The 14,630-nt window shown below is 44.2% G+C and overlaps 1 protein-coding gene across 5 annotated transcripts in view; it reads right to left on the reverse strand.

The window, feature by feature from the left end:
* LOC120959490 (cGMP-dependent protein kinase, isozyme 2 forms cD4/T1/T3A/T3B) overlaps positions 1 to 14,630 on the reverse strand; it is a 129,178-nt gene that overhangs the window by 49,153 nt on the left and 65,395 nt on the right. For 4 of the 5 annotated variants that reach the window (XM_040382927.2, XM_040382929.2, XM_040382928.2 and 1 more), the window contains one exon: positions 2,269 to 2,435. In XM_040382927.2, the coding sequence (XP_040238861.2) occupies positions 2,269 to 2,435 (167 nt within the window). Of the gene's footprint in view, positions 1 to 2,268; positions 2,436 to 7,115; positions 7,313 to 7,391; positions 8,692 to 14,630 lie in introns of all 5 variants that reach the window. The other variant, XM_040382930.2, reaches the window with a different exon arrangement.

Here is a 14,630-nt window from a genome sequence, read left to right on the forward strand (position 1 = left end):
GACGGGACCATTGTGTCTTCTTCGCCGGAAACCGTTCATCGCAACATGTGCTAATCGAACTGGTCGGTTCTGTTTCGCTTTCCAATCTCTTTAGAATCGAAAAATGAAAAACCATCGCCACCCGGGTACGTACGACCGGGTACAAACGAAGATAGAATGGGAGAGAAAAAAGGGCATTTGGAAGAAACGGAAGTGTGCCGACACCTGAAACAAGCCTCACGGTCGTTTGCATCGCGCCGAATCGCTGGAATCGTTAGTGAAGCGTTAAATTATTATGTTGCACACTCCGGGCCAAGCGGGGTGGTTATGGAAAGGCGTTTCGGTTCGCCGTTTCGCCGTTCCACTCACTTCCGCTTACTGCCCCCGGCTGCCTGTCTCCACAAACAAGGGACGGTGTGATTAATTTGTTTGCATTGGCGTTTGCCGAACGCGTGTTTCGTTATTTTTCATCTGATTTTTTTTACCGACGTTTCGCATATCTTACTACCACGTTTTACCACGCCTCTAATACATGCGCTTTAAGGTTCAATCGGGGAGGACACACGACTACTGGGGGTTGCTACTACTGCCCGTTGGCTAATCGGGGTTTGTTTGCTGTAAATTAAGTTATAAATACAAGTCTGATACATCTAGTCCGTTCCTCGAAGGCATAACTTAACAAGCTCCTAGTCTTGTTTACACTGCAAATAAACTTATTTGTTGCGCGGTAAAAAAAGAGCTAACTTTCATTGAACCGACTCAATTGCACAACAAATATCGCTAAACAAACAACCCATCTGTTTGCGGTTATTACACGGTAAATAGAAACGATCATCTGCTCACCAATCGCCAACAACGCGCCAGATTTTGCGCGCTGATGAAAACACGGCACAAAACGATCGTCTCGAAGACGATGGCGCCCATGAATGCTTCGAATTGATCAACATATTTCTCCTGTCGGTCGGGACTTTCCTCGGCGAATGGCAGGCACATTGCTTGCCAATTTACTTTCCTCGCAAATGCCGCTTCCCAACAGGACGCTTCTCGCATGACGCGCACCCGCCGCATGGTTAGATAATTCATCGATTGTCATTTGATCTGAAAGCGAAAGCGCATTCGCCGGCCGGCCGACAAGTCGTCATCGTGCAGGCAGCCGCCATTCATCTTCGCAGCAAACACTGCGGTCTGCACGCCAGGGTAATATTTTAAGCACGATGCGAAAATCTACACTGCTTTGCAGCGCCAACAGCCCAGCTGCGTGAGACGGACTGTGAGCGAGCGCGGTAAGATCATCGATCAAGTCAGTACAACTGCTAATGCTGCTGCGCGGTTATATCCGGCGTCGGAGAGTAGAAAGTGAAAATGAGGGAAAAATCTACCCCAGCGGTGTTGTGCTTGGGAGGCTTCTTTCGCTTCTTGCTGGAGAACTGGAAGAGTGCGAAAAGTTCGGACACGATTGTAGCCGGCGAACGACAATGCAAACGTCCGTCACGCATGCGGACAGGAACGGATGTTGCACAAATGCATCCATCACTTTTTTGCTGCTTGAAGAGCTCCAATATCTCAACTTTTCTCCACCGTACAGGAAGAACATGGAGCATGGCGGTGTTGTCATTTAGAAACGACATAAGTCTTATCATGAATCATACATTCTTCAGCAAATAAAAAAAAAAAAACAAAAGATCAAATTTGTCTGAAGTATTTAAATATTCAAAACAGTTAAAACAATATTTGAAATTAATTTCTCCAGCAGAATAAAACAAAAAAAAGCAAGACTATCTTCAAAAATCATTTTAAGTTTCAAGAGAAGCGAATGTCGACAAAACATCGCATCAAGGTCGACAAAGTCGACAATTTGCCTATTGCACTTGAGATATACGCCTGAAGGTATGCAATGCAAGCCACGGCCATGCAGGCGCACTATGGTGCTGAGCATTGGACAGAGCAGAACGGTTTACGTTGTTTAAATGTTCATTATGATTGAAGGAACTATTTTTTATTTCATCCTCAGCATTGTTCTTTCAAACAAAATTAAAATTTTAGAAAATTAATTCAATAATACTATTTAAAGGTATTATTTTCTGATTTGTTCAAAAACGTTACGTATTTATAGGAATAAAACTCCAACCATGATATGATTAAAAAAATATTATGTGGATAAAAATACTCTAAATATTTAAAACATGAAATACATACAAAATTTTGCTTTCAGACCAGGTTTTTGAATTTTGAAATCCAATATTTTTACCGAAAAAAAATATATGCCATAAAAACGATAGTTCAACTTACCTTCCATCACATATACAATACTGCCCACATCGCCTTCCTTTATGATCAGGCTGCCCGCCGCGTACTGTACCGGATACATGCAGTCGACGATCTCGCGTATCTGTGTCATTTCCAGGTTCTTCATGAAATCGTTGTCCAAGATGGCAGATTTGATTATTTCACGGGATCTAAAAGTAATGCAAGCGGGTACGGAAACAAACTCATTAATCATGATCGTTAATTACATCTCGAGTGAGGCGAACAAAAAATCACCTCCCCTTTGCAGCACCCGAATTATGCTCTCCCTAAGCTACCCTTCTTCTGCCGATAGCGTCAAGATGATCGATTGACGATCGAATTGAAATCAGACACAGACACGGACGTAATCATGCTCAGCAATCATATGCACACGTGCGGCACGGCACGCAAAGGTCGCCCGCTAAAGACAATTAGCGTCGGTAAGTGCAAATGTCCATTTTAGCGATTGCAATAATCAATCAACGTGTGGTGGCGCGATCGCGCGGCGGTGGGGTTTGCTATGCGCGCAAATAAGAGCACTTTACCGCAGGGGGAAAGCTCCTCGGGGAGGGTTACACCGCTTGTAGCAATTAACTTATCGGTTGATGTAAATAAATGAGACGTAAATATGTTTTGATTTTTGTGGTTTCATGTCTTTTAGTATTTTGGAACTAAGCAAAAATTAAAAATAAAACACAAGTTTTTGTTGGGATGAGTAGCTGAAAAAATGTATTTATTAATTAAAAATTGCAAACACCACACTTCATTTCACACTTCGTATATTGTGAATAAGTGCTATAAAACAGGAATTTAAATTGAAAAATGAATCTGTAGCAGTTCAGCCATTGTATCAACCACCCGCCACGATAGAACCCCATTGCATCCTACACATGCCAAAAGGGTAATGAAAACTGTCACCCTCCCAACTGCCCTAACCGGACAATAAATCCATCCAGTGTCTCACCATTACTACAGCTACCGTTGGGGCCAGGTACAATGTATCCACTCTCGCCCAGCCCAGTGGCTACGCGCAAATGCGCGCCCGCGCACACGTCATGTCGAAGTTATTAATTTTTACGATTATTGTCGAAAGTAGCGAACGCATAAAACATTTAGCGAAATGGATCGTTGTTGCATTCTGTAGGGTGGGCGAGGATAGGCAGTACACCGAACGACCGACCGACCGACCGGTGGCTGTTCTCCCTTTAGTGGGATGATCGTAAGCTCGTCAGGGCAGTCAAATTGTACCGACCCGTACGTCAGCTTTATGCGATGGTGGTTAATGAAATTGTCATGGTTGTTTAATGGTGACAAGCGATGACTGTTGCTGGTCTGCTGAGGGCATAAAATTTAAGACCAACCAGAACCAGAGCAAACACACATACACACGATAGAAGCTGGCCGAGGTGGTCGGGCGTTTGTGTTTGTCAGTGTTTTTGGTGCGATGACGGACCCAGGTGGGTTGATGGGTGAACATGGTTCACTATTTTTTTCTCTGTATACAATATCCGTGGGTTTGAGGTTATATGAGACCTGCCTGAGAGTATTGACAGTGGTATCTCGCCCAAAGGATTGGTGCCGCTAGAGGGTGAGGATACTAGAGCAACCTCGCGTTACATCTACCGCCCGCCAGCACCACTACGCTGCTGTGCTGTCGATATCGCGCTCCCTGCATGGGCGTGCAAAGGTTCCCATGGAGTGCAAATGTCAGGCCATAGATTTCTGGGCGTACTAACATATTCCTCCCATGTACGCCGTGGGGAGAGTTGTGTGTGGGCCGCAGACATGCCACAGACTGGGTACGGCACGTGCTGAAAGGAACCGTTCTACAACACCTATGACACCCCGAAACATGGAACTCCTTCCTTTTATTTTTGCTGTGCCCGGCAGGGCCTTGGGCACGGGCCCAGCTGTCTGGGAATTTTCTTCTTCTTGGTGCCGAGGCGAAGCTAACACACTAGACGCTTTTTGGGAGTGTGGCCTCCGCGCCTGCGGGTTGAGTTTTGCGCTGGTTGGTGCATGAATTATGACGACCTTTGCGGCACCACCCCGTGCCAAGTGACGTGAGTACAATTATTAATGAGGTAATTAGTAGCTGATTACTCACACCATTCAAGGCGATCGGCGGTTCGATGTTTGCTTTTTTTTTGTTTTGTTTTGGGGTCGACGTTTGGATTTATACCTTTATTTAACGCTCCATTTTTGGAAACGACCTGCATGGAGGAGGGAGCGTGCATTGTTTATGGGCAGATGAATGAGGAACGATGTGCGCGGTGTTTATGTTGGTGGAAGTCATGGCCTTTTCGTGTTGAATTTAGTCAAAAGATGGCTATAGAATGACAATCAAACATTTCATTCAACATATTAATGGTAAAATTAAGACATATTGAGACAAAATGTTAAAGGATTGCACGTGAATTGTGAGCAAAATGCACGCGATTGAGCTTGAGGAGGAGAAACTTTGATTGGTCAACATTCAGAGGCATTTTTGAATTCTTCTGACAAAGGGATTATCCATAAATTACGTAACACTCTCAGAGGAGGTGAAAGTTTCTTCTAGCGTTGTGATTTGTTACAAATGAGAAAACGAGTGGTTGAAAGCCTGGTTAGGTAACACAACACAAGATGATCCAAAATCCCTACCTAATATATGGAGCCTTGATTTGATTGGTCATGCGTTAGAAAAACGACGATGATTTTATTATCTTCAGTTCTATAAAATGATTGGCTCAACAGTACCAGTACATAATTCTTGAGTTTTCATCATTTTTGGTATATAGTATAATTATGAGATTAAAGAATGTAGTTAACACTTTGAGTGCCATGTTATCATATACGATAGCCAGCTGTGTTTCCTAGGGTGCCATGTCTATCATATGCGCCACGAATAATTGACTTGAAATATTAATATCTTGTAATAGATAGGGCGTATTATCATGAAATTTTGCAAAAAGATTAAGAACACGTTAAATAACTTTTTAATGTATGTGATTTTGGCAAAATTTAATTTTTTCCTTTTTATAGAATAATTCATCGATACCCATAAATGGTCGAAAATCGAGAATATAAATGCAAAATAACAATTCCTTCGATGAATATATTGCAACCACAAATGTGAGCTTTCAAACCGCAGCTAATATACAGCAGATATTAGTGAAAATATTATCTATATGTCAACATACGTTGTTTACGTGATGGCTTTTCAATGAGCTATTCTGCTGGAATAAAATCAATACATAATATCAAACTGTTCTTTTCGCGATTAAATGATTTGAATATAGCAGTACATTGAAAATACAACAATAAATCAACCAAAATTGTATTAAAATTCATTAATACTTGCAACAAGAAAAACCTGTAAGGATTTCATAAACCGAAGCTTATTTAATATAATGGTTTGCTTCCGACTGAACATTTTCAAGAAGTTTTCAATGTTCTTTTTAAAAGTTAAATGTTACGTAATTTATGGATGATGCCTCAATAACAATATGTTTTATTTATTTTTCAATTCTTGTGCAGCCATTACTCATTGAAAAAGTTCAGTTCGCTCCTTTCGATTAAAAGTTGCATCGCTATGATTAAATGATTAATTATTCAATTATTTAATAGACCAAACATAATGATCATAAAGCAGCCATCGTTAAACACACAATGTAACAACGGGTACCGCTAGTTTCTCAACCTCCTTGCCAGCCACTAAATCCTGCAGCGCCGGACACCGTTGCCGTGTCGGATTGAATTATTTCTAATCAATGGTGCGACAGTAATTTAGATTGAATTAAATCGTTCATCTAGCATTAGCACCGCCGTTTCGATGCGGGCCCATCGTTAGAAAACGGTTCGCCAAGTCATACACATACATACACACGGTTGACATTAGCTGCGTACATCGACCCAATGGACGTGTGCGTAGTAGTAGTTGTTGTTGTTAGTTACCCTTTCGCCTTTAGCGTTGCGTTGGGGTGGATGTACAAAAAAACGCACCTAACGCAGATGCATGTGCAAAAACCATGCCCCAACAGCCCATAACACGCCTCGTTGCTCACGCGTGCCCACCACCACGCAGCAGGATGGCGAGGGCAAAGGTGGTCTAATCAGTGACAGAATTAATGCCGCTTAATTTGCGCGACGGATACGCCGGACGACGGACTTTGCATCGACCGGGGGTGGAATGTAAACATTTTAATTAACTGCCCGCGGGCACGCAAACGCGAACGGTTCAGCCTGTTGTATCGCCGGCCGGATCGACTGCTGCTGCCGATCATTAGTTGCCCGAGGTGTCGGGGCGGGGAAGATTTCACATCCCTTTGGGCATCCTTTTTTAAATGCACGTACAGCTCGTTACATTGATTGATCTCACGTGGAAAAGTGGAAAACGAGTCTTTTTGCTGGAAGGATCTTGCGAGCTGGTTTTAATGCCTCTCCCGGACTCCGTTTGCGTTCACAACAGTTCTCCCCATCCTGGAATCCAGTTTAACTTCAACAAATGTCACACGATACCACCGGCAACAGCAAGAGCTGTGGTTTCACACGCAATAAAACGGTGTACACATGTCACCGGCCAACACAGCCCACGCCGATGTGTAGCGCGGTGTTACACACACCCGACGACTCGGGGTTACATTTTTTCGTGCTATCCTTCGATCTGTCACAAATCCACGCGGAACTCCGCTACGATATCGGGCTACGGGGGCACCCGTAGGGAGGCTAACCACCAGACCACCTTTGCGCGGCTGTGAAGCGTGTGAATATCGCCTACGTAGAAGTGCGTGTGTGTGGTAGGCAGATTTCCAGTTTCCTGGGATACAAACCACACGCACCACCGCATAAGCCCCCCACATAACACTTACAGTGACGATTTGGGAATCTTGATGAGATCGCCTTGCATTCCGGCCAGCGAGGACAACGGTTCCGCACTGATGGCCTGCCGCTTGATGCGCGTCTCGGTGACGGGCAGGACGCGCGTATTCTCCACGCCCGGTGACCAGCTGTCGAACGTGTCCTCGGAGCAGCGCTTCTCGATCATCGCCTTCGTGATGGGACGAACCTGAGATGTCACAGCAAAGATGTCACTGATTGCGGCCCTAAATTGGCGCTAGCACATCCTACCATCAACTACTACTTACCACCTGCCGGAACTTGTCAATCTCATTCTGCAGCTCGTCCAACCGATCGTCCTTGCTGAGTGACTCCTTCTGCACGAAGATCAGATTGTTCGACAGTCGGATCACCTTCTGATTTAGCTCGCGCACCATCTGATCTTTCTCCTTCAGCTCCTGCTGCAGCTTCTGCAGCAGTTCGTCCACATTCGCCGACCCACCACCACCGCCGCCGTTTTCCTTGTTGTTGCCGTTCAGGTTAAAGTTGGGCGGCACGGATAGGTCGCTCTTGTTGCTCCGGTAGTACTCCTGCAGCTTGCGATACTCGTTCTTCAGGTAGCGAATGCTAATGTCCCGATCACGCACATCCTTCTCCAGATCGACCAACTTCTCGTTCTGTTCGCGCAGCGTTTCGTACACGGTGCGAAGCTCGCGGCGCAGCGCCACCACCGTATCCTCGATGGTTCGGTCGTACTTGCAGCCGGCGGCACTGAGCCCGAGCGTGCCACCGGCGGGCACTGGTCGACCCTCGGCACCGCTGCCATTGCCGGCGTTGCCATTTTTGCCATTGCTCTTGCCGCCCAAAATGCCTCCGTGTAGGGCCGACTTCATCGTCGGCGGCTTGGACGATGACATTTTTGATTGTCACCGGAATTCCAAGCGATTTCTTCCGTTTCCAGACTTCTGGAATGATGTCCAAAAACGGTGTACAGAAATGCGTTCACTTTGTCCTTGCGAACTACAACCTCGCAACGAAGCTCTGGGGCCACTGGTATTATTCCCGAGGAGTCCAAAGATGTTATACACCACACGCTCACAAGCACTCACGTGGATCACGTTTGGAGCGTAACCTTTGAATTCTTCTTTCAACACTCCTTAATAAACTGGACAAGAATTCCACGGCTGTCACAGAAATTCCCGATGAAGATGTTCCGTCGTCTTTCGAACCACACAAACACACGCGCACTTAGCTACTCAACCACGATCAGCACAGCGGTAACGATCGAGTGAGGTAAGGACATTTTGAACCTGGCTCACTCACATGCACCGACGACCTGGTCGCTGGTTTTGGAGCCGTAATTGGTTTGCGGGCACTGAACACACGCGAGTCCCAGGGTTTCACTGAAGTGGTTGCTGTTGCAACATTATGCCCGGTGGCATTAAAAGATCGGGTTTAAGCAGCTTGTAAACACCTGGTTAAGTCACACACAGGCACACACTTGATGTTCGTCGTTTGATGACACTTTAATGGGCGAGCTCGATGTTTGTCTTTGTACGTTTCACACTTTACATCACACCGCGTAGTTGAGAGTTGATGGAGAAATAGCTAAAGACATAACTGAGGTTAGATGTTGTCTTAAAGGTGACACGTTTTTTTGCATTCTCTATCGCTCCCTCTCTCGTTGCCGACTTTGCTATGGCGTTGTGGATCATTCAAGACTAATTTGTTGGTTAACTTTTCGCATTTTACGATCAAACCCTGGACTGTTGGTTTCTTTTATTCTTCGCTTGTTGTTGTGCCGTGTTATACGATGATAATTGACTGACAAATTGACTTCCGAAGGCTACCGTTTCGATAGTAACACGCCATTAAATGGAATGGAGAATTGTTTCCAATTTGAAGCTGGTTTTATTTCCTTCTTCAGCTTCACCACTCGATCAAGCCCATGTTCCTGTTTTAAACGCCACTCATTCGTATTAATCGTTTAAAGCAGTACACACACGCAACCATCACCATTAGAAGCACTCTAGTGTGAATTTTCACCGCCGGAAAATGCTAATAAAATGGCCGCTTTGCCAGCCGCTCGAAAAAATCACTTTCCGTTTCGATGAAAACCGTGCCATGGCAAGGCACGTTTATGGTCCGGTTTTTTAGTAGGTGCCGCCAACACCACCGCACGTTCACTGCGCTATCTGTTCCCTTCTCAGAGTAAGGTAAGGTGGGTTCGATCGGTAGAGTTCGTTAAATTTTAATGATCACACACAAAACTCTAGGAACGATCGCTGAACGCTTCCACGTTTGAGTGGAGTTGCCAGACAAGGTCCTCTGGTTGGACGGAGTTTTTATGAAGTAGTTTGAGTTGAGTGATTTTTGTAGTACGTTAAGCAGAAGTAAAAACTAGACATTTTAATGGACCTTGAGGTCATTTAAAAATGGAAATTGGGTAAAGAAGTTGTATAATCGTAGGAATTATACCAGAGGTTAATACAGAGATCAGTACCAAACACAAAGATCCAATCAAACTTTCTTATCTTACGGGATATTCCATAAAACTATATCAGAAAAAAGAAAACCGCAATAATTATCCCAGAAAATCAATGTACTACAATAGCAAGATAACGATCCAGTACCGCACCTTGCCGCTAGTACGCGAAAATATCCGAAAGTAATTTAATGAATTACATGGTTCGTTTTGTTTTTCGCTTTCCAAAAAATAACAGGTTACCTTGCTCCTTTTTCTGGCCCAACATACTTCACATTTTGCCCCCGAAAAACCGGACAACACCGTTCTTCGGGCAACACATTGCTCACTCGGTAGGTGGTAAACGATGGCTCGTTAAGGATCTTAATTGAATTCAAACAATGGGCATCGGTATCTCCAGCCGTGTCCATGATGTATAGCTACAAACGTATGATCACGATCATTACAGCATACTATAATCACCATGTGCCCTTCCCCGCCCGAATAGCGGGGACTCGGCGAGGCACTGCTCTACTAAAGCCTTTTTTGTTGTTGTAGAAGCGGTTCTCGTCAGGAGTACACATCTTAATGAGGCAAACAAACAGTCAATTCGCACGTTTACGAACCGGCTACGGCAGAGACACCCAGTGGCGAATGTTTTGTGCTGCTCGAGAGTCCAATCCAGTTCAATTATAACCCTTAAGCCGAAATATCGTTCCCAGCAGCTTTGAGGCAGCACTGCACAAAATAAACCCACGCCCGACGCGAAAGGCTGGCCCAACGATTTACTTTCGCTTCTCCCCTTTTCGGCTGTCAGGGCTTTGACGCAAAGAAGGCATAAAAAATGATACTCCACAAATCAATCGCTCGACGGCGGCACGGCGGTAACCTCGTGCGAGCAAAGTAATATTAATAACGCCAAAGTAGTGCGAATGATTTTTTGCTTTTCTTCTTGTTGTTTGCTCAGGTTTTTGTACGTTTTAAGCGCGCAACCTACCCCAAAAAGGACCTTCAGGTGCTCTTCAACTTTGCTGGTTTTGCAGTTCAAACATCACACCACCGTTTTGGACACGAGTGCACGAAGTACTAAATTGGCAAACGATCTCGCCAAGTCCCGGCGGGTGGGTTGTAATAAATTTGCATCTTATTTGGTACGATTCCGAGCTAGAAACCAATCCGGGACAACGAGACAATGCTTCGAGCGGATCAATGTTTCGTCCAACTTTACGATAATTAAGCTCAGGCGGTGGTCGGCCAATAATCCTATTAAGTTTCAGAGCGCCGAGAGAAAGGATCGATTGAGGTTTTGCCGTACCTTGGAGCTGCATATGGAGCGTCCAATTTTGAGTATGTTTGGATATGGATTGCCCGTTTTGGTGAGATGCTGCTCGAAACACAGGAGGGTAAAGTATGATTTTTAATGGAAAATGTGCTCTCATTTCTTCGAACGTGACGAGTTTTGTGATTGTATCAGACCAACTTGATTTGTTATTTCATTAGTCGTTTGCTAATTGAAACTTATCATTCGATTAGCAACCACACAGCCCCAGACGTCTAGACGTCTATGTCAACGTTCAATCTCTCCCTCGGAAACGCATGATTGACGGTTGGATCGCCCTCTCATGTTGTTTCAATTTTCTTCAGAGATTCGTGCGATTCAATCTACCTAATAAAAGTGCCCCATCGATGACGCGAGCAAATTATCGATCGTTCAACTGTCCACCCGGTGGTAGCGGGATGCGGAGTGCGCGTCAGGCCGAGATCGTGAGCCACAGACAGTTTTCCACGCCGCCGACGAACGTCAATCACCAATCGGTTGCTTGGAGTCAACAGCGGCGGAAGGCTCGAGGAGTGACAGGCATGCGTCAAAACTGCGAATAATAAATGCGTTCAATCGATTCAGTCCTACAGTCGTTTCGATCGGAATCGAGTGCTGTGTAGAGGCTCTGCTGCTGCTGTTGGCGCGATCAGCCTGGCGTCTACATGCCGTCGTTCGGTGATCTGCATATCAGACGACAGCCTACAAGAGTGGCCAAGGGTTGTGCCAATCAGGCGCAATGTCTTCATTGGCGCACACAGTGCAAGCTCATTGTTTTGGACTCAACGATTTGGGGCTGGCTTTCATTTTGAAGTATTTTAATCTCCAATGACTGTCAATTAGGAGCATTTATGGTTTAACATCACTTTCACTTGGGTCTTTCTCTTTCTGAAAATAATTACCCCTGGTAATGGTCGCAAAAACAAAACAAAATTTAGTCTTAGTTAAACTGCATTTGTTGACATTATTTATCAATATTTCAACTGTATTCTATTCTCATTTGTTCCGAAAATTGTATACAACAAAATCACAATTTTGTTAACCCACAACTCCAAGAATTATTATATTATTCAGTTCGATAGCAATTAATTACATCTCAAACACGTCTTAAAACGTCACGAGCAAATTAAACTGTGCACACATTAAAGTTCCAAACTATCCTCGCAAAGATACAAGCAATGTGCATTACAAATTCGCAGTTCCATCCCATCAGTACCACGGTACGTTAAAGCGCATGCAAATTTTCGGCTGCTGATGGATAGCTCTAATTATAGGCGCGGACAGGGCACATTTTTCATTTCACCGTTTGTCGGCTCCCGCTCACCTCTTTGACGTAAAAAAGACTCCGACAACACACAAACCCAAAAAACAAATTGCTACAATTTACTGCTTATCGCAATGCCGACCACCGTACCGCGCTTTACTTCAGAGAGTTGCTCCAGAAAACGAGTCTTTCAATGAGTCCGCGCTCAATTACTAAGCCACACACCGAAAACGAGCGCGGGCAGCGAAATTAAATAAAACACGTTCTCCAGCGATGGTCGGAAACATAAATCATACCGGCTTGTCATCGGCTGTACCCGAATTAAGGTTGGCCCAAGTCAACAGGGTTGAGCGACCAGTGAAGGAATGCAAGGAAGCAGCAAAAAAGGAGGAAAATCTCCATCGTACCATTGGTGCACCGTTGAGTTAGTAAAATTTGTCGCATGTCAACGAACGCTGCCGTATTTTATGGGCTTCATATGGTGCACACATATACTGTGCAGATCTGCAAACCAAGATTGCATTTTCGATGCATCATCCTACTGTACTGGGCCGGGGCCACACGTTTCCCGAATAAATTACGCGACAAACAGCCGTCACCAGAACGGTCGCTAGACGCACAACCAAATTAAATTTAATCATCATCAGCTGCTCAGCCTAATTTCTGCCCCTTTGCGCAGGCACACTTGCACCACGAAGAGAGATGTTCTTCTACATTTTATGTTATTAAAATACACAAAACCACGACAAGGATTTTCTAACCAAGAATTCTACTCTAACCACAACGTAGCAGCTCACCAACCGGTCGCATGTAAACAAATTGTTGTTTTACCGTTTAAAACCCCCGAAAGAACGAATTTCTATCGGAAAAGGCGAAAAAAAACTGCGCACGGTAAACAGCACAGCCGGCCACCAAACAGCGAAATTTCACTTTCGATCGCAAAACGAAAATAAACATCGCATCTTGCCCGCCGGCACACGCACGCAAGCCAGCGGGGTTCGGGGCACGCCAAAACACGCCGGCCGGTCTGTGCTTTTACCGCGAGTCGTGGGGCGAGTGTTTGGGTGATGAGATGTGCGGCATTAGATGCGTGTAGGATCTGCTCCCATCGCTACTAAAGGGTAGTAGCACGAGCGGATGCTAAAGGTACCCGCAAATTCAGGGCGGAAGGGAAGCTTCGTGCGGATTTATTTATATTCTCTCGTATGAACGCGTCACGAAACGGGTTGAAAAATGCGTTCGCGTTGCGTATGTGTGTTTTTTGGCTGCGGCACACACACGGCTGGTTGGAAAGAGTGATGCCCATTTGGTGTCGTGATAGGTTTAGGTGGTTGATCTATCAGCGGGCAACCCGGCAGGTCGGTGGGTCGTGGATTTGGTGTTATGAAAGCAGAGCTAGGCTAGACATTTGTTAGAGTGCGCCACGATCGTGGTGTGCCAGGAACGAGTCATGTTAAGTAGCCATAATTCATGTGAGTTGATGATAAATCCTGATGATGATGATGGAAAGGGAACGGAAGCGAAACGATAGTGCAAAATCAAGAGCAGTGATTAATTCAAATTATTTAAAAAAGATTTATCAAGTTTCAAGCTTTGAGCATAAGATCAACAGTAACTAATATAATAAGTGATAAATCGAACAAAATCAATAGCTGATAATGATTGATTCTCACAAATGAGGAAAATTACGATGCGAAATATAAAACAGAGAAAAAAAACAAACAATAAAATACATCTATAAAGCCTTTTAGAAGAAATAAAGGAGCCAAAGACATTAAGAAAAAACAATTGAATATATTGGAAAGGGTAAAATTAAAATGAAAACGAGTATAAGCAACAAGATAAATAAAAAAGATTGACTGAGGAGTATAAATGACACAACAGTCAAAAAAGCCAATTTGTTGTAATTAATCAATAGGATAAACAATGTATAAAATGATTACCAAAAAAATAGAAACCATCAATACAAAAACTGATAATGGGGCCCTATCCGTTGTAAGTTCGTAGACTGAAATTTCATCCTGTCAGCTGTTTGCATTATATAGCAGTTTTCGAGCAGCTATTTAAGTGAGTATAATATACAGGTGGGCTTATCACAAGGTGTATGAATTTAGAAGGCTGATTTTTATCGCTTCTGCTTCTGAATGAAGATTTTAATACAGTTTTGAGTATTCGTCAAACCTCAAGAAAGCTTGTTTGAACAAAAGTTTTCACCCATCCTGTCAAAAAGTGATATTCAAATTTGGTTAAAAAAATGAGACCACCTGGACTACATACACTTTGATTCTAGATTCCACCACCTGATCTCTTTAATGCACCTTGGGGTAAATGTAAACAACACCGTGTTTTGGAGCAGGTACACGAATCTAATTCTAGCTTTGAGGCTAGAATAATCTAGACTGAAAATTGCAGGCTAGTTTTTTGTGTGGTTTTGTATGGAGTGTTTACATGATTTCAGCTTCCAACTGTCAAACTCCATACAAAAAAACTGACTAGAATCG

This window comes from Anopheles coluzzii, chromosome 3, assembly GCF_943734685.1.
Source record: "Anopheles coluzzii chromosome 3, AcolN3, whole genome shotgun sequence".
Lineage (NCBI taxonomy): Eukaryota > Metazoa > Arthropoda > Insecta > Diptera > Culicidae > Anopheles > Anopheles coluzzii.